This window comes from Nyctereutes procyonoides, unplaced genomic scaffold (assembly GCF_905146905.1).
Source record: "Nyctereutes procyonoides isolate TBG_1078 unplaced genomic scaffold, NYPRO_anot_genome, whole genome shotgun sequence".
In the NCBI taxonomy this organism is placed as follows: domain Eukaryota; kingdom Metazoa; phylum Chordata; class Mammalia; order Carnivora; family Canidae; genus Nyctereutes; species Nyctereutes procyonoides.
In genome coordinates this window covers 862836-887709 of record NW_026575112.1, presented here as the reverse complement: position 1 = coordinate 887709, position 24874 = coordinate 862836, and the positions used below count along the sequence as shown (strand labels likewise).

Below are 24874 nucleotides of genomic sequence, written 5' to 3'. Positions count from 1 at the left end.
AGCCTTAGTATTTAAAATATCTTATGTTAAATATTCATAATCCAATATATTTACAATGGATTTTCAAAACTATAACACTTTCCTTCCCCTTTTGCCTTTCAGTGGAGCTACCATTCATATTTATGTACATAACTCTTTTAAAGTAGAGTTTTGAAAAGAAAATCATATAAATCTACCCAGGGTATGAGAGTTAACATCAAATGACATGAATTGATATTTTGCTATCCTTTATGCCAAAAAAATGAAGAAAAGATATTGATAGTGGTCAAATAAGCCATCTCACTTAATTAATAATTGCCTTTTAGGCTTTTAAAATTATTCCCAATAACTTAAAAGAATTGAGTGCTCTAGTATAACTTCTCCTAAAAATTCTTTTCTGCGATTTAGGGAAAGGAAATGCAAGTTAAAGTTTTAATTAAAATTCTGTCTTTACTTCATGATTGACTTGCTGCATGAGCTGATCAATTAGCTTAAGTTTTCCTTGATTTTTCCCCTTAATGGCGGTAAAATTCTGCTAGATCTAATCTGCAGGGGACTTTTTGTCAGGGAACAAATTAAATCTCATTTGAAAAATACAGTGCACGTTTAATTTGTGGAGTCTGTTTCAGACCTAAAGTGGAAACTACATGGAATGATTTGGGTTGATCAGGAAAATAAGCAACACTTAAAAAAAATACAGATCAGTTTGTTTTAGCAAATACTCAGATATTTCAGACAAAATATACTATTCTTTTAAAAACTATGATCACGTGAATGCACCCAATCTACTTTGTTAGAAAGATGCGGGGGGGGAGAGATGTGAAAAAGACATATTATTTAATTTACTTCTAGAAATACAAAATCTATGTAGCACATGACTCAAAAACTATAATCTCTGTTCCTGAATCACTATAAAGTATTATTTCTCATATTTTCAAGTATTTCTATAGAAAGCTAAGAAAGAATGACTCTTATATAAGACAAGATTCATTTCATATTTTTAAAGCATAAATAATAGTATCACTGTATCAGTAGCAATCCCTTAAAACACTGGGCTGAACAAAACATTATCTCCTTCATCCAACTTTATTACTTCTTAACTGATGATTTTCATTGTATTCCTTCTATGTATTCAGTTTAACTCTAAGTGAACTGTGTGTTTTTTTTAAAGACTATTTATTCATGAGAGACACACAGAGAGAGGCAGAGACATTGGCAGAAACAGGTTCCCTGCTGGGAGCCTGATTCTGGACTTGATCCCAGGACCCCAGGATCATAACCTGAGCCAAAGGTGGATGCTCAACCACTGAGCCAGCCAGGTGCCCCTGGACTGTGGGTGTTAAATTAGATCTTTAAGGAAACTTCTGGGCCTGTCTTATCTGGGATTCTGACCTAAATTTGAGTCAGTCTCTGGCTGTTGATGCCTGGTTGCCTTTCTTCCAAACACACCAGATTAATTTCACAACTACGGCTTCAAGGTAATTATTTCTCTTATCTCTTTTAAGGTCACCTGAGTTAATTGCACAATCTCAAAAAAAATGGTCTTTCTCCCAACAAAAGCAGGATCCCTTTCCATGGATCCTTCATAGCCTGCTACTTTACACTCCCTAAACACTTTTGCCTTTATGTACTGGGTAGGCAGAAATCTTTAGCAGTGCCTATAGGCTTAAACTTAAGTATCCTTCCCTAGAACTCCTGAGGGCTCTCTGCAGCACCAGGATGCGACCTTTAAAATTCCCTATCAGGCTGTTCAATCCTGTCAGGGTCAGTTGAGCTCCTCTTATTTCCACAGAGATTTCACAGACTCCTGTAGCCGGTAATGCAATGCAATGCACATTCCAATATTTTAAATCCTTCCTACTTAGAACTACATTGTTTCATATTGTATTTTTTTGTCTGATTGTTAAATGCTTCAGCTTTTCTCTCTAAAGGAATCTTGGTAGGTGTTAGTACCAGTACATAAATGGACCCAGAGTAAAAATAACACAAAGAAAAAAAATATACCTTTCTGGACAAATTATGTGAACTCTCTGAACCTTATTTTTTTATCTATCAGGTAAGGAAAATAAATTTCATCTCCTGTCAACTTGGAAAAAGCCACATGAGTGAATGAATCATGCTTACTACGTGCTAGGCATTGTGCTTTATGGGCAAAAACCTAAAGTCACTTCTGGTTCATTGAAGTTCTTATATAGTAAGATAACTATCTGGTTCTTCCATGGTAAGACTGTGATTGGATAATTAAATCATGAATTGTGAAGGATTTGATGAAAATGACAATACACTCATAATTTAATCAACTAGATGACAGCTGGCCCCAGCATGTATTAAAATATTAATTCCTGGGGATCCCTGGGTGCCTCAGCATTTTAGTGCCTGCCTTCGGCCCAGGGAGTGATCCTGGAGACCAGGGATCAAGTCCTGCGTCAGGCTCCCTGCATGGAGCCTGCTTCTCCCTCTGCCTGTGTCTCTGCCTCTCTCTCTCTCTCTGTGCCTCCCATGAATAAATAAATAAAATCTTTAAAATTTTTTTGATTCCATTTCTTTCCTTATTATAGCCACACATTATATTTTGATCATTTTAAGTAATTAGTATGTATTTACCAATTAATGAAAAAGTTTACTTTCAATGTTTAAAAAAATGGAATGGAAGTTCATTTTAATTATGTATCAATTATCATTATCATGTTTTGTCTTATATTGGAGAGATACAAAATACAGAATGTTAATAATCAAATTTACTTCTGAATGATAAGAGATACAAAAGTAGCCATTTAGAAAGGTCTTTTTGATTTCCACCAGTATCATGTTAGTAAGAATTATTTGGTAGTCACATAAATCTCATCCCTGTAACATTCTCTCATTCCTTACTCAGTCCATTGGCTTACTGTGGAGATGACACTCTTGAGTGTAGTCTTACAGGTTAACATTCATGGCACTTTCCCCCAAACCCATGGTCCCCTGCGCTAATGGTCCCCCAAGCCAGTTATAAAGCCAGCCTTGCTTTATTCTTCCCTCTTTCACCCACACTGGAGGCATATTAAGATCAACTTTATTCATTTCCTATTTTAACAGATAGCCCGGATTTAGCAGAATCAGAATACGTGGTGTTTAGATGCAAACTATGAATATGACACAGTCAGATGACTAACAAATAGGAATAGTCACTTGATACACTCTGTATTTCTTGAATTTTCCTTTTCAGATTTTCTCTGTATCATTCAACAAAATACAAATCATTAACTTTCTGTTTTATTTATTTCCCCTGAACTTGTCATGAAAAAATAATTGAACACTATCATGTTTTGAATTCTTTTAGGCAATTGACACAGAAAGGATAAATTATCATATATGGTTGTATAAAAATATGTAAACACAAGAGATGTTCTGTATTACCAAATAGATGAAGCAATAGTTTCAAAAGACTATTGTATGTAAATTATAGCTGAAGTTTCCCAATAAACATTAGCCAAGGCATAAATAATCATTAAATTAATATTTTAACAATAAATTCTAAAATAATATTTCTTATTGATCTAAGGACAGTGACTAATTGTGAGTTGGTTAAATAAAACTTAATGTGTGTCCAAGTCACCAAATATTTGTCTTATAAGTAGGGTACATGCCATGATTCAAAACTACCACACTTAGAATTAAGGAATAAAGTCAGTGAATATGTCTTAATAAATTTCACTTTGCAGATGGTTGGGAAGACTCCTAAAGCTAGAACTTACCTGTTCTCTGAGGTAAGGTGTCCAGTTTTCTGCTAAAGCAAATTCAAGAGTCTTCCCAGTTGTGTTTTAATATTCAATAGAGGGATAAGCTGATATCTTCAGCATTTATGTTGGCAGGTATTTCTTATTGCTCCCCAAATAGCAATTTATGACATTCTCTAGGGGAAATGAAAACAAAGACAATCCATGGTTCTTTTCTGATTCCCAAACAACTTTACCTGAGAGATATTTAACTTGCAGAAATGTATTGCAGAATATCTGTGAGTTTAGAAATTCCCATTAGGATAATTTGACCTATGTTATGCTGAAATATTTTTTAATTTCAAAAAATTTTTTAACTTTATCCCAAGTCCTAAAAGCTATTCTATCAAGTCAGATTTTTCCTATACATATATGGAAACTAAGATCGGATCAGATTCCATTTACTATGGGAACAGTTATAGGGGAACTGTGATGATCTCAAAGAAAGGTCATAAAACTGGCACTTCAGAAAAAAATCAGAAAGAGGAGAAAACTGAGTTATAGATAAAAATAAAGCATTAATGTTGCCTCAATTTGCAGTTTGTGGTGATGCTGAATATTCCAACAGGCATCCCCTATTATCTAGTAAAAACTTTTTACTAGTTATTTACCAAAGACACAAATGTAGTGATCCAAAGGGGCACTTGTACCCCAATGTTTATAGCAGCAAAGTCCACAATAGCCAAACTGTGGAAAAAGCCCAGATGCCCATCAACAGATGAATGGATAAAGAAGATATGTTATATATACACAATGGAATATTGCTCAGCCATGAGAAAGGATGAACACTTACCATTTAACATCAACATGGTTGGAGGAACTGGAGGGTATTAGGCTGAGTGAAATAAATCAATCAGAAAAAGACAATTCAGTGCAATGGATTATAGGGAAGGAAGGGAAAACTGAATGAGAAGAAATCAGACAGAAAGAGACAAATCATGAGACTCAACTCTAGGGAACAAACTAAGTGTCGCTGGAGGGGAGGTGGGCAGGGAATGGGGTAATGGTGATGGGCATTCAGGAGGTCATGTGATGTGATGAGCACTGGATGTTATATGCAATTGATGAATTACTGAACTCTATATCTCACACTAATGATGTACTATATCTTGGCTAATTGAAAATTAATTTAAGAACTTCCATTTATTTTTATTATTTTTTAAAGATTTTATTTATTCACTTGAGAGAGAGAGAGCAAGCAAGCACAAGTGGTGTGATAGGCAAATGGAGAGGGAGAAGCAGAGACCCTGCTGAGTAGGAAGCCTAATGCAGGACTTGATCCTAGGACCTCAAGATTGTAGCCTGGGCTGAAGTCAGACACAACCCACTGAGCCACCCTGGGACCCCACTAAAAAGTTTTTAATAAACTACCACAATCTGTTGTCCTTTCCTTCTCAAGGTCCTTGGCTGTTGACTTTTCTGTCAAAAATTCATCCAAGCAATTCCTTTATACACCTCATCCCCAGAATGGAAGATATTCCAAGTCTTTTTTTGTGGTTTATTTTTTTAAGATTGTATGTTATTGTATGTATGTATGTATGTATGTATGTATTTGAGATAGAGAGAGAAAGAACACAAACAGGGGGATCAGCAGGCAGAGGGAGAAGCAAACTCCTCCCTGAGCAGGGAGCCTCACTCAGGGCTCAACCCCAGGACCCTGAGATCATTACCTGAGCTGAAGGCAGGCACTTATACTGAGAAACCTGGTGCCCCTTTGTGATTTATTTTTGTCTTATAACTGATTTCTCAGTAACTGTATCTTCTCTGATGTAATTTTCCTCAGGAGCCATGGGCCATATTCTTCAAATTTATTTGCATATGCAATCTGGCAGTTCAACACATTTCAGTGCGTAATTCAGTGGCATTAATTTCACTTACACTGTTGTGTGATCCCTACAGGTTATTTGCAAAACTTTTTCATCATCTCAAACAGAAACTATGTGCTCATCACCCTTCCTTCTGCCCCTAGTATCCTCTGATCTATTTGTCTCAATGAAATTGCCTCATCTAGGTATTTCAAGTAAGTGGAATCATAGAGTATTTATCTTCTTGCAAATGGCTTATTTCACTTAGCATATTTTCAAGGTTTATCCATGTTGCAGCATGTGTCAGAACTTCATGCCTTTAAATGGAAGAATAGTAGTCCATTGTATGATTGTATGCATATAGCACATTTCATTATCCATTGTCCGTGGATGGACACTTGGATTGTCATCACCTTTTGGCTATTGTGAATCATGCTACCATGAACATTGATATACAAACATCTCTTTGAGCCCCTAATTTTAATCATTTTAGGTACGTAACTATTAGTGCTATATGGTAATTTCACTTACAGCATTTTGAGAAACCACCAACCCTAGTATGGTGGCTGCACCAGTTACATTCCCACCAGCACTGTACAAGGGTTCCAGCCAAATTCTAGACATCTTGGACCACACCTGTTCTTTTTCTTGCTCCTCCTCTTTCTGCTTTTTCTTGCCTTTTTAGTGAGTATGAAATGGTTTATTATTATGGTTTTAATCTGTATCCCTCTAGTGAATAATGATGGTGAACACCATTTCATGTACTTATTTTCCATTTACAGATCTTCTCTGGAGAAATGTCTATTCAAGACCTTTACCTATTTTTTTAATTGGATTGTTTGTCTTTTGTTGTTGAGTTATAGGAGTTCTTTATATCTTCCGAATATTGGTCATCTATCATAAATAATTCATAAATGTTTTTACCAATTTTATAGACTGTCTTTTTATTTTTTTGACACTATCTTTTAACACACAACAGTTTTTAATTTTGATGGAGCCCAATTTATCTATTTTTTTCTTTTCTGCTGCTGTGTCTTTATTTTTTTTTTCTAAAATCCATTGTCAAATCCAAGATCATGAAAATTTACCCTCCTCATGTTTTCCTCTAAGATTTTCAGTTTTAGTATTTGTATTTGGGTCATTAATTCATTTTGTGTTCATTACTGTATATGGTATGATGCAAGGATCCAAAGTCATTCTTTTACCTAATGGAAATGCAATTTTCCCAACATCGTCTATTATTGAAGGGATAAGTCTTTTCTCATTGAATAGAAATGCTACCCTTGTTAAAAATTAATAAGTCATAGATTTATGGAATTATTTCTGGTCTCAAATTTATCCTCTGTTGGACCATGTGTCTAACATGATGCCATATCATAGAGTTTTGATTACTATAGCTTTGTAGTGTGTTTTGAATTTGAGGAGTGTGAGTCATCAAACTTTGTTTCTCTTTCAAGATCACTTTAGTTACTTGAGGCTCCTTGCAATTTTACATGTAATTAAGAATCAGGTTGTCAATTTCTGTTTAAAAAATAAACTATTGGATTTTTGATAGCGATTGCACTATGTCTGTAGATCATCTTGGATAGTTTTGCCATCTTAGCAGTATCAAATCTTCCAGTTCTTCAAAAGTGGCTATATTTTTCATTTATTTAAATATTCCTTAATTTCTTCTAGCAATGTTTTACAGTTTTCAACATATAAGTCACCTTCTTTTTTTTTTTAAGATTTTATTTATTTATTAGAGACAGAGAGAGAGAGAGAGAGAGGCAGAGACACAGGCAGAGGGAGAAGCAAGCTCCATGCAGGGACCCCGACATCGGAATCCATCCAGAGTCTCCAGGATCAGGGCCTGGGTGGAAGGTGGTGCTAAACTGCTGAGCCACCCGGGCTGCCCTCACCTTGCTGTTTAAATTTATCCCTATACTTTTTTTTTTTTTTCAATTCTTCTCTGCTGGTATAGGGAAACACAACTGATTTTTGTGTTTTGCCCCAACCTCCCTACTTTCTCTCCTTTCTTTTTTTTTTTCTTTCTTTCTTTCTTTCTTTCTTTCTTTCTTTCTTTCTTTCTTCTTTCTTTCTTCTTTCTTTTTTCTCTTTCTTTCTTTCTTTCTTTCTTTCTTTCTTTTCTTTTCTTTCTTTTCTTTTCTTCTTTTCTTTCTTTCTTTTTCTTTAATGAGAGAGAAAATGTGTAAGTGAGTGAGGAGGATGGGCAGAGGGAGAAGGAGAGAGAGAATCTTAATCAGGTTCCATGCTCAATGCAGAGCCAAACACAGGGCTTGATATTACCACCCTGATGTCATGACCAGAGCTGAAATCAGGAGTCTGAGCCACTCAGCAACCCACTAAGCCACCCAGGCACTCAGTTCCTTCTTTCATCTCTGATTTTAGTTGTTTTGTGTATACTTTGTCAGTTTACCTAATGTTTTATGGATTTGTGTGTGTGTGTGTGTGTGTATACATTTCTTCTATCTTGTTTTTAGGGGATTCTTAGTTTAATTTACTTATCATGCTCCCTCTTTCTCTTAACCATCACAACTATAAGGATACTGTCCTCTTTTTCCTTCCCTCTTTCCCTTATGAAGACTTCCCCCCATATTGTTCACCTCAACTCCCATGTAAATTGTTAGTCTATCTCCTATAGCCAGTGCTATTTCTTATCAGACTTTGGAACTGTTTGCAAATTTTGGTTATGTGAGCAGGAGTTTATTATTGATTTTATTTGTATTATCCTACTATTATCCTACTAGTAGAACCTCCACTTCCTTTTCTTGTTTTCTAATCTGATGCTTCAGACTCTCCACTGTACACACATGGAATTATGGTAATGTGAGGTCCAAAGATAGTTCTTAACTTTTGACATTGTTCTACTTCCAGGCAACTTCCATTTCATAAGATTTTATTCCTCAAAGTGAGGGATTTTCTTGGACTGAATGGTTTTTGGGACAATGAGTGGAAAGATTAAATTTGTCATTATCTTAAATACCTTTTAAGGCCTGTTGAGTGGAATATTATACTTGTTTTCATTTTATTGATATGACATGCAATGCCATGTAATTTTTTCTTATAACTAACTCTTTACATATATCCCATATGGTGGTTTTGCAGTTATGGCCTAGGTTTTTCCCTTGTTAACTTTTAATGACATGCTTTTACATTTTTTAATGGAATGCCTTATTTTTTGATAAGCACTTTTATTAATTTATTTATTTTTATTAATTTATACTTTGCTAGTGTTCAAGGAATGCTATTTATATTTTTATTATTTTGTTGAATTTATTGTGTTCTACTCATAGGTTAAAATATAGTCAATTTTTATAACTGCTCATGGGCAATTGAAAAGAATTATATTCTCTCCTGCTGGAATTCCGTAAGATATATGAGATTGTATTTTTTGGGACTGTAGGATTGGTTAGTCATTGTTGTTTTTCTTTTATCTTGAATTGAGACCCTTTGTTTATTTCTCCTCTCAACTCTTTTACTTTCTGCTTTATTGAAATTATTGCTTTGGTCATTACATGTAAACATATTAATAAGTACTATAACTGCATTGTGAATTCTAGCTTTTGTAACATAGTGTTTCTTTCAATACAGTTAAAACTTTATGGTCTGCATTCTCCTTTTTCACAGATCATCACTTTGGCACTTTTTTTCTTTTTCCTTTTCTTTGTCCAATATCTATTATTCAGTTTTTAATATTTTCTTATTTTAGCAAATACATAGAAAAGGCCACAAATAACACCAAGAATTTTAACAAACTGAGCACACATCTGTAACCAACAGAGATAAAAAAGTAGGATGTTAACAAAACTCAGAAAAAAAAATAACCTATCTTTTTTCATTCATTAGTCTTCCTTTCATAAAAATAAAATTCAAATTTATAATACCAATATTTTACCTGTTTTTAACTGTACATAAATCAAACTATATATAACATGTCTTTCTAATTTAGTTTAATTTAATTTTCATTTTTTGTACCTGGCTTCTTTTGATCAGCATTGTTTATAACATTTATTCATCTTGTTTGCAAATTCTTGTATTCTCTTTGCTGTATACTGAATAAATATTCCCTAAATTTTATACATAAAAATGTTGGTGTCTTTCTAAGTTTTGTTTTGTTCTATTTTTTTACTTTTAAGATATTATAAATAATGATATTATGAAGAATCTTGTCGTATTGTTTGGTGAAAATAAATAAATATTTCTGAGTTATATACCTGGGTAAATTTTCTGGTAAATTTTGCATGTGTTCATCTTAGATATTATAAAAATACATACCAAGCAAACTGTCTAAAGAAAGGTCATGAAGTTATAATAATGTAAGATATTATAGGTTTTCAGTAAAATAAAACTACTAAAGATAGAGGATTATTTCACAGTGATACAGGGATTGACCTAATAGGAAGAGATAACAATTGAATGTCCATGCAGTCAGCAATAGGTCTTCAAAATGAGTAAAGAAAAAAAAATCCAGGGCTGTAAGAAGAAGTAGACAAGTCCTTCATCATTGTGTGGAATTTTAACATATTTTTTTCAATTGATGAATAATAAGCAATATGTTGTCTAAAAATATATACATATATTAATGGAATTATTTGCATATTTGTCCTAGTTAACTTTTATAGACTGTGACTCCCAACAAAGAGAACACACATGTTTCTCAGTGCACATAGAAAATTTATCACAATTGAGCATTTGTTGATTTCTATAATAAACCACAACAAATTTCAAAGGGCTCAAATAAGTCAGAAGATTTTCTGTGAGAACAATGAAACTAATTTAGAAATCACTAATTTAATCCTTAATTTTAACTTTACTGAATCTCTTTGCTTATGAGTTTCTCATGTATGTAGCCCAGTGTCAGATTTAACTTTGTCATGAAATCTATTAATATAAGCAATATGTTCTATTTCCATTCTGTAATATTTTATGTCAGACATGATATTTTACATGTATATATATGTATGTAGATATGACACACATGTATATATAGAAATAGATAAATGTTTCTTCACCCTTAATTTGTTTTGTTTGCTTTCTCCCTTTAGGAAGTTTATTTTTTTATAAGGATTTTTGTCTTTACACTAAAATTCTTATATATTACTAACCCCCTTATGCCTTTTGTATTTACTCATTACAACTAAATTGTAATAAACTGTTAATGTTCTTTAATCCCCAAACTCTGTGATTGTGTAAGTGACCAAAAGTCAACACACATTTCTTCTAGCTCAAAATTAATAACTGTTTTGAAAACAAAGATGAATGAATTAATGCTTGAATGGGGGTCAAGCGATTTACCATCTTTGATCATTTGTTCCCTTATTTCTGAAAGTAAAGTATGTGGATTGAACAATCTTTAATATTCAAGCTATGAACATATTTTCTATTTGTTTCTCTTAGTCTCCTTAAAGCAATAAATACACGAAGATGCTAGTGTCTTGATTTAAATTATGGTATCACCCTGCCATCTAGTGGATATTTCATTTGTTTCACTTGTAAGGAAAAGAAACTCCGTTATTTTGACTATATATATATATATATATATATATATATACCAATTTATATATGTATAACATATATTTATTTATAAATATATTTATATATATATAAATACCAATTACAATGTAATTTGACTGTAAATTAGAACACAAATAGGTGAGAATCAAATCTGAGATGTTGGAGGAAATTGAAATATTTCTTTTTCTTCCTTCTCATTATGTCAAACTAGGATAAACTTAAAAAAAAAATTCCTCCCTTGTAGTAAGAAATAATACTGGATTGGAATTTAAAAGATTCATTATCAAGGTTGCCTTAACTCTTTAATCTTTTCTGAAATATATGCCGTGCTGGAGATCCAGCTTAGATCACGGAAAGATAAAGAAATTGCCTTCAATTAAATTAATTAAGAGTTATCCTATTTATGTCTGCATCTATATATCTATATCATTTATATATCTATATAACATAGATGAATTCAGGAGGATATTTTGAATTGAATTTCTTACTTCTTATAATATTCTATATTTATATACTTATTTGCATTTGTATGAATGGTCTTCTCGTTTACAGACAACAATTAACAAAGCTTGAATTGAACCACATCCTTATGTTAGCGAGATCAGAGGATGCCTATGTAGTTACTGTAATAGTTACTTTTATTGGATGGGCAGTTAAACCAACCTGTTAAATTTATATAAGTTCTGGGTTTTGAGAAGCATAATGGTAATTTAAAAACAATAGAATATTTTCTATTCTATTGAACAGCAAAAATTAAGTGGCCTTAGTGAGAGAGATCTCTACACCAATATGAGGATAAGTCACAGATAATGGAAAATACAGAAAGACATTGTGGAGTTTATCAGCATTCTTTCTCAAGAAACACTCCTTTCCTTCTCTTTACGTCAAAATTTTTATCTTTATAGCCCCTACCAATACCCTATTAGTGAATTTAGCAACCCAGGGACTCTAAGAGTCATTTGTACTATTCTGTTTTTGGACAGTATGGAGATAAAGTTCTTTTTTTGGTTCCAAAATTGTGTTTTCTGTGTTCTTCAAATTAATGGAATTAGTTTTCTCTCTTGAAGACACAGAAAACAAGGCCAATTTTTAAAAATTACATCTTTGCCTTGATATACTTAAAGATCATTGGTCAGAGTCCTATTTTGTTTTTCTTCTGTATTCTAGACATCTTTAGGCCCTTGACTGGTTTATGAGATGCTAAAGTTCCTATTATACATTATATATATATATATATATATATATATATAAAATATATGTATATTTATTATATATATTGTAAATTACTTGACATTGCATGGGACCTACACCAATAATTATTGGGAAATGTTGGCTTTTCCTCAATGAGATGTTGCCAAGAACATAAGTTTCCCTTTCAAACTAAGATGAAAACAGGAGTTACCTCTATCTGTCTACATAATCTATCAATGCAGCCAAATTGCTGTGATTATAATGTTAGAACGGAATCAGTTTCATTCACAATGTCTCTACCTTCAATGCCAAGCTCTTCATTTTTCCATTCTTGTCCTATTGGCATGGAACCCTATTGCAAGGTTCAACAACTCACACTAATCCCAATTGCATTCTTAACACAATCTGGCTCCTCTGATGTTCCAATCTTATCTTGTACTGCTACTTGAATAAATTCTATTTCTAAATGATGGAAACACAAACATCCAAATTCCTACCTTGGTTCAGACTACCTCTTCTGCTTAAAAAGTTTTTTGTTTTTCTTTTCTCTGCAATCTCATCCTAACATTATAGTTTAGACTGAAGTTCAAAGTCCTATTATGATTTTGCCAATCAGAAAAATCTTGGAATTATTCAGTTATCTCAGCTTCTGAAGAATATCTCTAATGTGCTCAACAAAAGCTTAAAATAAAAACCAAAGCAAACCAAAACAAAACATAAAAACCTTATGCATAGTAACAATAGAAAAATGCAGTATCTTTTCAAGTAAATTACTGTTTATTTCATTATATTATAATTACAATATTATAAACCACAATCTAGAAGCAGCGTAGGTCTACCACTATGGAGAGGAAATTTGCTTACTGATCTGGAAATAATTTTGGAACTTACATAAGCTAGAAATAAATTTCTGTTGCATGGTTTTGTAAACTATGTCCCACAAATCGAACCTGATTTACTGTTTTTATTTATAAATAAAATTTTCGGGGTGCCAGACTGGCTCAGTCAGTGGAGTGTATGACTCTTGGTCTTGGGTTGAGTGTTGGAGCCCCACACTGGGTATAGAGATTACCTAAAAATAAAATATAAAATAAATAAATGTATAAAATTTTATTGAAACAGAGTCAGACCTATTGAATTTATGTATAATTTATGGCTGCATCCATGCTACAACACTGATTAGTGCGGCTTAGGACTATATGGCCCATGAAGCCTAAATTATTAACTGTTTAGCTCTTTACAGAAAAAAATTTGCTGACACTTGTTCTGTTATATCAAGTCACTGAGATTAAGAGGTTTATATGCTAAGACATGTCAACTTCTTAAATAATAGATATATTACTCTTTCCATAAACCCAAGATTACAAGATGAAAAATAGAGTAATAGCTTTTTCTTTTCAATTTTAATAATAAATGTAAACATTGAAAAGTACTGTGATTTGGAAGAGTGATGCAAACTGTATTAGCCTAAGAAAATCAATGGTTTTCATAGAAAATGAGCTCACGATATATTGTTACATTTTTAAAAGGATAATGAATAATGATATAATATGATACTGATTGCATACATTTTATATCAAGACACACACTGATAAATAGATAACATTATAGAGAGGGAAATCCACAAATACAACAAAGATTTAAGAGTGGTTATCTCTGGATTGTTGCACAGCAGCTGATTTTACTTTTGTACATTTCTGTATTTTATAAATATTTAAGGGCAAAATATATTGTCTGGCTCAACATTTTAAAAAGACCAATGGAGGAGCACTGGGGTGGCTTAACCTGTTAAGTGTTTTGATCTCAAAGTCATGAGTTCAAGTCCCACATTGGGCTCCATGCTGGGCATGGAAACTACTTTAAAAACAAACAAACAAACAAACAAACAATGGATTAAGGCTCATGATGAAATAGCTCCCTAGTCTTCAGAAGAAATCATATACAACCAAAATAGCACCTGGAACATTACTTCATCTAATTGCTATGTTTATGTCCTCGAAGGCAATAAATACTTCAATGATATTCTCAAGGGTTGACATCCCTAAGGTCTTGGTGGAGTATATGTAGGGTAAGTTTGGTGTTAGGATTCAGCTTTTTGCTCTCCCTGTCTCTCTGTCATCTCTGAGTTTATTTTTAATAGATTAGATAAAAAAAATCATTTCCCTGAAATATTCATTGCAATATACTGTAGACTTCTTTAACTATTTTTCTCAGGTTTGTTACTATTTTTTTAAGTTGAATTCTCAGCAGAAAGTTTCCTAGAACCCCTTAATTAGAACAGAGAAGCTTCAGTAAATGAATAGGCCAAGTTATTCTGTGCTCAGGTGAGTTGATTCCATTCTTATTTAATTTTATGTTAGAAAGAAAATAATGTGTCCCAATATTCTTTACAGGAGACAAACATATGTGTAAATCGAACAGTCCTGAGACTCAGTTCAGCTAACTAGAAATACTCAGTTCTTTATTTTTAACCACATTTATTATTATTCACTAAACTTTATCACTAGGGAGTATTTTCAGTTTTGTGGATCACATAATTTTCTGTCTTGATAAGCACAAATTAAATTTTAATACCAATAAGAATTATATGTTGTAATATATCATTTGTAATATGTATCATTCCTCAGAATGATTCTCAGAAGGAAAACAATTATGAGGATGAGGCCCACATTTTATATTTTTATAGTTTCTAAATTGTCCCTTACAGTGCTAAGTATGTAGTGGTGATGCAATGAGAAAGCATGACATGTCATTGGAAAGGAGGGAGAGATTGCACACAGCATGTTGTACTGTCAGCTAGCTGAATGGGGGGCTGTGAACTTTGACCCCAAGTCTGTTGGTATAAATACAGAGTGTGGGAGGTGGAGTGGAAAGCTACATGTGTGGAAAAGATATGTGGGTAAGAATGAGCTAAATATACATCAGAAATTATATTTGTCTATTTAATATTTTTATTTGAGTCTAGTTGACACACAATGTTCCATTGGCATAGCTTCACTTGTACAACAGAGTCTACATCTCTATATGTTATGCTGCGCTCACCACAGTGTAGCTACTATCTGTCACCATACAATGCTATCACAGTTACATGGATGCACCTAGAAGGTATTATTCTAAGTAAAATAAGTCAAACTGAGAAAGACAAATAACATATGATGTCATTGATATGTGGAATCCAAAAACCAAAAATGAGTAAACAAACAAAAAGCAGAATCAGACGCATAAATGAAGAGAACAAAGTGATGGTTGCCAGAGGGAAAGGTATGGACAAAATGGATGATGGGAATGGGAGATACAGACGACGTCCAGTTATAGTTCTCTTTCATGATGATGGTTTCTCCCTCAATTCTGAGTTGCTCAGACTTTCTTACCATAGCCATATAGAACTAATACAGATTTTGGAAAAAGCATGTTCAGTTATGGAATTGGCACTTAATGAGTTTTCTATTAAATTGAAAGCGAGTGTCCCCAGGACAGGAGAGCCCCGTCCCCGTCCCGGAGGAGCAGGAGCTGCACCAACCTTCCCGGGCGGGCGGAAAGGGGCTCGCAGGGAGTTGGAGCAGGACCCAGGAGGGCGGGGATGCCCTCGGGCTCCCGGGGACACTAACAGACACCTGCGCCCCGGGAGAGTGCGCCGAGCTCCCTAAGGGCTGCAGCGCGCACGGCGGGGCCGGAGCAGCTCGGAGGGGCTCGGGCGGCGGCTCCGCGGAGGGGGCTGCGGGGCGGGAGCGCGAAGCCAACAGCGCAGGCCCCGGAGCACAGGGCGCCGGGACACAGCCCAGGATCCGGCCTCCCCCGGGACAGGCAGAGGCCGGGAGGGCCCAGGACAGCGAGGACGCTCCTGCCCCGAGCTGAGCAGATCAGCGGCCCCGCCCCGGAGCCTCCAGGCCCTAAAGACGGAGAACCGAGAGCCCCGAGCCCCGGAGTTCCTGCGGGGGCTGAATCCAGGCTTCCAGAGTAGCCATAGCAACTGCGGCTGTTCCTCCTGGGGCCCCACGGGGTAAACAACCCCCGCTGAGCCCTGCAGCAGGCAGGGGCAGAGCAGCTCCCCCAAGTGCTAACACCTGAGAATCAGCGCAGCAGGCCCCTCCCCCAGAAGACCAGCTAGAGGGACCAGTGATACTCCCCCGTGTTCCAATACAACTTGTTTTTGGCCACTCTGCACTGAGCAAAATGACTAGAAGGAAAACCTCACCTCAAAAGAAAGAATCAGAAACAGCCCTCTCTCCCACAGAGTTACAAAATCTGGATTACACTTCAATGTCAGAAAGCCAATTCAGAAGCACTATTCTACAGCTACTGGTGGCTCTAGAAAAAAGCATTAAGGACTCACGAGACTTCATGACTGCAGAATTTAGATCCAATCAGGCAGAAATTAAAAATCAATTCAATGAGATGCAATCCAAACTAGAGGTCCTAACGACGAGGGTTAACGAGGTGGAAGAACGAGTGAGTGACATAGAAGACAAGTTAATGGCAAAGAGGGAAACTGAGGAAAAAAGAGACAATTAAGGGACCATGAAGACAGATTAAGGGAAATAAATGACAGCCTAAGGAAGAAAAGCCTAAGTTTAATTGGGGTTCCCGAGGGCGCCGAAAGGGACAGAGGGCCAGAATATGTATTTGAACAAATCCTAGCTGAAAACTTTCCCAATCTGGGAAGGGAAACAGGCATTCAGATCCAGGAAATAGAGAGATCCCCCCCTAAAATCAATAAAAACCGTTCAACACCTCGACATCTAATAGTGAAGCTTGCAAATTCCAAAGATAAAGAGAAGATCCTTAAAGCAGCAAGAGACAAGAAGTCCCTGACTTTCATGGGGAGGAATATTAGGGTAACAGCAGACCTCTCCACAGAGACCTGGCAGGCCAGAAAGGGCTGGCAGGATATATTCAGGGTCCTAAATGAGAAGAACATGCAACCAAGAATACTTTATCCAGCAAGGCTCTCATTCAAAATGGAAGGAGAGATAAAGAGCTTCCAAGACAGGCAGGAACTGAAAGAATATGTGACCTCCAAACCAGCTCTGCAAGAAATTTTAAGGGGGACTCTTAAAATTCCCCTTTAAGAAGAAGTTCAGTGGAACAATCCACAAAAACAAGGACTAAATAGATATCATGATGACACTAAACTCATATCTGTCAATAGTAACTCTGAACGTGAACGGGCTTAATGACCCCATCAAAAGGCGCAGGGTTTCAGACTGGATAAAAAAGCAGGACCCATCTATTTGCTGTCTACAAGAGACTCATTTTAGACAGAAGGACACCTACAACCTGAAAATAAAAGGTTGGAGAACCATTTACCATTCAAATGGTTCTCAAAATATACCCTAAAAACTATAGAACACTTCTGAAAGAAATTGAGGAAGACACAAAGAGATGGAAAAATATTCCATGCTCATGGATTGGCAGAATTAATATTGTGAAAATGCCAATGTTACCCAGGGCAATTTACATGTTTAATGCAATCCCTATCAAAATACCATGGACTTTCTTCAGAGAGTTAGAACAAATTATTTTAAGATTTGTGTGGAATCAGAAAAGACCCCGAATAGCCAGGGGAATTTTAAAAAAAGAAAACCATAGCTGGGAGCATCACAAAGCCAGATTTCAGGTTGTACTACAAAGCTGTGGTCATCAAGACAGTGTGGTACTGGCACAAAAACAGACACATAGATCAATGGAAAGGAATAGAGAACCCAGAAGTGGACCCTGAACTTTATGGTCAACTAATATACGATAAAGGAGGAAAGACTATCCACTGGAAGAAAGACAGTCTCTTCAATAAGTGGTGCTGGGAAAATTGGACATCCACATGCAGAAGAATGAAACTAGACCACTCTCTTTCACCATACACAAAGATAAACTCAAAACGGATGAAAGATATAAATGTGAGACAGTAACTTCTTGCAAGATACATCCATGAAGCAAAGAAACAAAAGCAAAAATGAACTATTGGACTTCATCAAGATAAGAAACTATTTTCAGGAAATTATGATAAATGTGGTGGGAAATTAAGTCACATGTATCAAAGGACTCTTAAGAGCAATTGGAGACACTCAACTACTGAGCTACCCAGGTCCCCCTCCTTGTACTACATTAGATTTCAATAAGAGATCAGGAAGTGGCTTTTAGAATAACGAATTACATTGGTAGAAGAAGGTAGTTCAGGCATTTTGAAGGCATATGGGACAATTCAAGAAAAGAATTCAATGCTTCCTTTATTCCTTCAAATGTCTTCATTTCATGCAAATTCAGGAAGTTTACGTGCCTTGGCTTTTCATTATTTCTACTTGTTTTTTTTTTAATTTTTATTTATTTATGATAGTCACACACACACACACACACACACACACACACACACACACAGAGAGAGAGAGAGAGAGAGAGAGAGAGAGAGAGAGAGAGGCAGAGACACAGGCAGAGGGAGAAGCAGGCTCCATGCACCGGGAGCCCGACGTGGGATTTGATCCCGGGTCTCCAGGATCGCGCCCTGGGCCAAAGGCAGGCACTAAACCACTGCGCCACCCAGGGATCCCTTTCTACTTGTTTTGTAGGACTCAAGCTGTGTCTCAGTGCATTATGTGTGGGGCTGATTTAATAGGCAAGCCTAATTTTAGCATTATTATAAGCTTTTGCCCCAATATGTGTATATTATATGCCTAGAGTTTACTCATTCACATGCTCATATTTTATTCATTCAGTAAATATTATTGAGTACTCACTCTTTTTTTAATATCCCAAATTTACTTTCACGAATTTTATTTTGCTGTGGAACAGGCAATGATAAAATGGCAATTGATTTAAAAATAAGTAAAATATGAGTATGTTACAGATGTGGGTGAAATCTGTATTTTTGAGGGCTTACACTTTTTGATAATAGCAGGAAGAGTATGACTGTGGCCATGAGTAAAGGATCAAGTGGAGGCAAAGTTATTGTAAGACATCAAGAAGTTGAGAAAATAAAGTATTGGAAGGATTAACTTTACGTTTATGAAACCAGCTCAATGCCAAAAAAATAAAATAAAATTCCCTAGTCAAATAACAAACACACTGTATACTTTAGGAAGCAGTGGCCCTTATTCAGAGATTTTGATGATAGTGTAACAGAAGGATCTCCAACACAATAAAAATAGTCTGTACATACCATAATTAAGTTTGTTTCTACCACACGTCTTGCTATATATACTTAATACTGCAATACACCAAGAAAGGACAGTAGATTTTTACAATATTTCATAATTAGGTAAGTATGGCTGATAAGTGCATTATTCATCTGCAGGACATAGCTAAAATATGGGGAGAGAAATATGTGATTGAGTATAAGTCCACTGGAAAAGATATTCAAAAATAATTACAGCAATAATAGTAAAAAAAAAAAAGAAGAAGTAATTGGTCATTTCTCTGGGTCATTAATTTTTTTTTTCAAGTTCTAAATTCTCATGCTTAACCAGGTTAGGCAGGGAAGAGATTATGGAAATTTATGATATGTATTTTCTTCAAGGCAAGCATTTTTTTTTCTGTATGTTGGTAAATTGAACACCAATAAAAATTATTAAAAAAAAGTAAAAAAAAAAAAAAGACAAGCATTTTAACTACACTCTGCTTCATGAGAAAAGCTGCACTTGTCCTTCTCATGAAGTGGAAGCAGAAGAGGTAGGTTCTTGTCTCACAGAGTCAAAGGAGGACTTTGTCTCGTGGACAAAGGAGAGTGAGTAAAATGATAGAAGTCTTTTAAGTGAAGATACAGAGGAAGCTCTCAGAAGTGAGAGGGGTCCTGATAGGGTTGCCACTGAGGGTTGGTCTTTTATTGAAAGCTAACCTGGGAACGTAAATCCTTTTAACATCTCTATTGATATTATCATTGAGTAATGACTTGTGAGGACATCTTTAATGGCTTACTTCTTTTGTTAGGGTCAAATAATTCTTCATTGGTCACAAGTAGCTATTATAATAAGACCCCACCTCTGGCACCTGGGACAGGATAGTCTGGTTTATCTCTAGTTTTCCTTCATCTTCACATTTTGGGATTTTTTTGTGAGCCTGATTCCATGGCCCCCTATCTATCTCTCCCTACCTAGGCCTGCCTGTCCCTTATTCAAAGTCAGCTGACTATGAGGATATGGAGTATGATCATTTTAAATATATCAGCAACAATTCTATTTTTGTTCTTCCTCTCTTGACTGCCTTCTTTTATTATTCTATTTGCACAAATTTCATATTCTCCTTGTAATGGCAATGTTAGATATTAGTAAATTCTAGCTCTTTTATTTTTTATTTAAATTCCAGTTAGTTAACAAACAGTGTAATGTTAGTTTGAGGTTTATTATTTAGTGATTCAACACTTACATACCACACTCTGTGCTCATCACAACAAATGCCCTCCTTAATCCCCATCACCTATTTAACCCATCCTCCCACCTACCTCCCCTCTGGTAATCACCAGTTTGCAGTCTGTCATTAAGAGTCTGTTTTATTTAACTCATCCTCCCACCCACCTCCCCTCCTGTAATCACGTTTGTTGTCTGTCGTTAAGAGTCTGTTTTCTTGGTTTGTTTCTCTGTTTTTTAATCCCCATGAACATATGTTCTGCTTCCTAAATCCCACATATAAGTGAAATCATTTGTCTTTCTCTGACTTATTTGACTTAGCATAATACCCTCTGCCTTCATCCATGATGTTGTAAATGGCAAAATTTCATTCTTTTTTATGGCTGAGTAATATTTCATTGTATATAGATCACTTTTTTTTTATTCATTCATCACTCAATGGATATTTGAGTTCTTTCCATAATTTGGCTATTGTTATAATGCTGCTATAAACATGAGGGTACGTGTATCCCTTTGAGTTAGTATTTTTATCATTTGGGTAAATATCTAATAGTGATGTTGATGAAGTTTTGGAATATAGGTGAGGTTTGGTCGGGTGAGGTCTGGAGCTGACAACCCAGAAAGAATTCGGTGCAAAATCATGGTTTTATTAAAGCATGGGGACAGAACCCATGGGCAAGAAGTGTTACTGCCTAGGCTTTGAGGAGTGGATGATTATACACTTAGGAGTTGGGAAGGGTTTGAGGATAGCATACTTTCTAAGGAATTTTGGAAGCAAGGTTTCCATGACCTTGAAGGGCTAGCTATTGTTTGCAAAAGTTCACTTATTATTGTCTAATAAAATCTTAATCATGAGATCTTCAGATATATATCAGTGGGCCATGTGCTTGGGGGATGATTGCCAACACGTAACTTGAAGGGGTTTAGAGATAAAGGAAAGTTCTAAAGGAATTTGTGTATGTTAAAGTAGACTTACAGGATCCTGGGGGTCAAGCTAAGATTGCCTTTTGCCCTTAGCAGAGTATTAACATCAAGCCAGCTGAGTTCATAGAGGAATGTCCCTCTGCCTGTTTCAAGGACTTGTTGATGTGTTTTGTCCTCAGCTAGCCCTTTGTTCCCAATCACAATTGCTGAATTGGAGGGTGGTCCTATTTTTAATTTTTTTGGAACTTCCATATTGTTTTTGATAGTGGTTGCACCAGGTTGCATTTCCACCAATAGTGGAAGGTGTAAAAGGGTTCCCTTTTATTTCTGCATCCTTGCCAATACCTATTGTTTCCTGTGTTGCTAATTTTAGCCATTCTGACTGATGTGAGGTGATATATCATTGTAGTTTTGATTTATATTTCTCTGATGATCAATGATGTTGAGGATCTTTTCATGTGTCTATTGGCCATCTTTATTTCTTCTTTGGAGAAATGTCCATGTCTTCTGCCCATTTTCTTTAAATGGATTGCTTGTTTTTTGTGTAGTGAGTTTTGTAAGTTCTTTATATATTTTGGATACTAACCTTTAGCAGATATGTCATTTCCACCTTTAAAAATAGAGGTCAAAATCAAATATTTTCTATGATAGTATTTCTGGATAATCACTAAATTTCTTATCATTTCCTTATTTTAACTTGTTTTATCCAGATTTTGCATCTCACTTCTCTAAATCAGATTTCTTGTATTGTCCACAGGAATCAAGAAAACCAGAGTGCTGAAGTCACTTTCATTCTATTGGGCTTTTCAGAATATCCAGAACTCCAGATGCCCCTGTTCTTTTTATTCTTTACCATCTACACAGTTACTGTTTTGGGAAATCTGGGCATGGTCATGATTATCCAGATCAATCCCAAACTCCATACCCCCATGTACTTCTTCCTCAGCCATCTTTCTTTTGTTGATTTCTGTTACTCTACAGTAGTTACACCCAAACTATTAGAAAACTTGGTGGTGGAAGACAGAACCATCTCCTTTATAGGATGCATTATGCAATTCTTCTTTGCATGCATATTTGTGGTGACAGAAACATTCATGTTGGCAGTGATGGCCTATGATCGATTTGTGGCAGTTTGTAACCCACTTCTCTACACAGTTGTCATGTCTCAGAAGCTTTGCTTCTTATTGGTGAGTGCATCATACTCCTGGGGTATAGCCTGCTCTTTAACATACACATACTTTTTGTTGACCTTATCCTTTTGTGGGACTAACTTCATAAATAACTTTGTCTGTGAGCATGCTGCCATTGTCTCTGTGTCCTGCTCTGACCCCTACATTAGCCAGAAGATCATTTTAGTCTCTGCCACGTTCAATGAAATAAGCAGCTTGATGATCATTCTTACCTCCTATGTTTTCATCTTTATCACTGTCATGAAGATGCCTTCAACTGGGGGTCGCCACAAAGTCTTCTCAACATGTGCCTCTCATCTGACTGCTATTACAATCTTCCATGGGACTATCCTATTCCTCTACTGTGTACCTGACTCCAGAAGTTCATGGCTCATGGTCAAGGTGGCTTCTGTGTTTTACACTGTGGTCATCCCCATGCTGAACCCACTGATCTACAGCCTCAGGAACAAAGATGTGAAGGAGACAGTCAAGAAGCTAATTAATGTTAAATTGTTCTGTGATAAAATATAAAGCCAGAAATATTAATTAGTTCTTTTGGAGAGTATTGGTAAGAGTTGTTCAAGGCTCTGTCAGTACATAAGTGTATGATAATCTTGCCATTGAGAGTCCATTATCTGTTCACTCTAATATTTACTAAAGTAACTTTAATACTACATATGATATTAGGGATAAAAGACTAAGCTACTTAAACTCGAAGTTTTTGATTCATAAATTGGAATACAAAAGTTTCTATGTCAGTGTACATGACTTTTTAATTGCCTAGGCCAAATTTCAGTTTAGTTCATGTCATGTGAAGTGTGATATTTTTGAGATGATCTGAAGAGTTATGGCTTATAAGGGAGTTAGCGTTTATAAAAGTAGAACATTAAAAGCTGTTTAACACAAAATTCAAAATTTCTAATATACATATTATATATTATAATTCCTAAATTTCTAATATATTTATATGTTATATATATTACATAATTAAATATATATATTTAATTCCACGAGAACCATTTTGGTATTAGAAGACTCCCAGGAAAACAAAAATAAATAAGGAATATGTCTCCCTTAAAAAGTCCATAATACAATGTAAATTATAATTGGTAGTATAATCAAATATAAAATATTTTCTATGTACTAGCACAAGAAAATAATATACATTTTGAAAATATATATCCATTACTCTAGTTTTTCTATTTATGACAATGTGGTTGTCCTTTACTCATTTATTCAAAATTTTATTGGAATAATTGTAGATTTGAAAATATAAGAAGTGATATAAAGAGATTCCAATTATTTTTTACCCAGTTTCCCCTCTGATCATATAATACAACAACCAGGATATTAATAATGATACAATGTACAGATCTTACTTGTGCATCAATATTTTATTAACAAAAAAAATCTCAAATTCCAGAGGGTCATAACAAAAGCAATCCTTTAGAACTAGTGATTTGACTAAAGTAGCTCTGCTTATACCACCTGGGTCACTTGGGTGTCAATACTGAGCTGACCATATCAGCTAACCTTCAGCCTTTGGCCTGTTTGTAGGTCATCTTTATTGGACTATTCAACTAATGATCTCTGTTGTAAGTAGAGTCACAATAAAGTAGGCAAAAAGAAAAGCATATTTTAAGCACCTGTTTGTGTCTTACCTGTTAACATTTTATGAGTTAAAGCAAATCATATGGCTAAGCCTAAAGTCAAGGTGTGAGAAATGTATCTGCCTCTTGTGAAACTGTTAAGTTATAAGTCAACAGTCACGGTATAGGGAGATGTGAAGAATCTGGTTCAAAATCTACCAAAGATTGATGAAAGCATTTACCTCATTGAACACATTCCTCCTTGATAATGACAGGTAATTTTATGGCCAATAACAGATAACCCATGACTAGGGTAGGTTTCACCCAGGTTTTCTAACAGTTGACAGGTCACTGGACTGCTTTAAGGAAATGACAGGTTGATATTAAATATAAGAACTCACCTTTTCTTTTGTGTCTTACTAATCACGATTAAGGTTTACAAGCAAAGACTAGGGAGATGTTCTTGTGTGGTTGGTCTAATTCAACCATTTAATCATTACTTATTTCTTTCCATAATTTAGAGTTTTATTTTCATTTAAAAATTATATGCTCTTTCCCATAATGCTTTATGCTGAATCAAATATCTCATGTAATTAAGAATATATAAAAATT

At 35.2% G+C, this 24874-nt stretch overlaps 1 protein-coding gene across 1 annotated transcript; it reads left to right on the top strand.

Moving 5' to 3' along the window:
* Window positions 1-497: 497 nt before the first annotated feature.
* LOC129514917 (olfactory receptor 5D13-like) lies at window positions 498-23204 on the top strand. Its single transcript, XM_055333606.1, has 3 exons — window positions 498-503; window positions 3681-3725; window positions 22215-23204. The coding sequence occupies exons 1-3, from the start codon at window positions 498-500 to the stop codon at window positions 23202-23204; spliced, it is 1041 nt and encodes a 346-aa protein (XP_055189581.1).
* Window positions 23205-24874: the final 1670 nt, after the last annotated feature.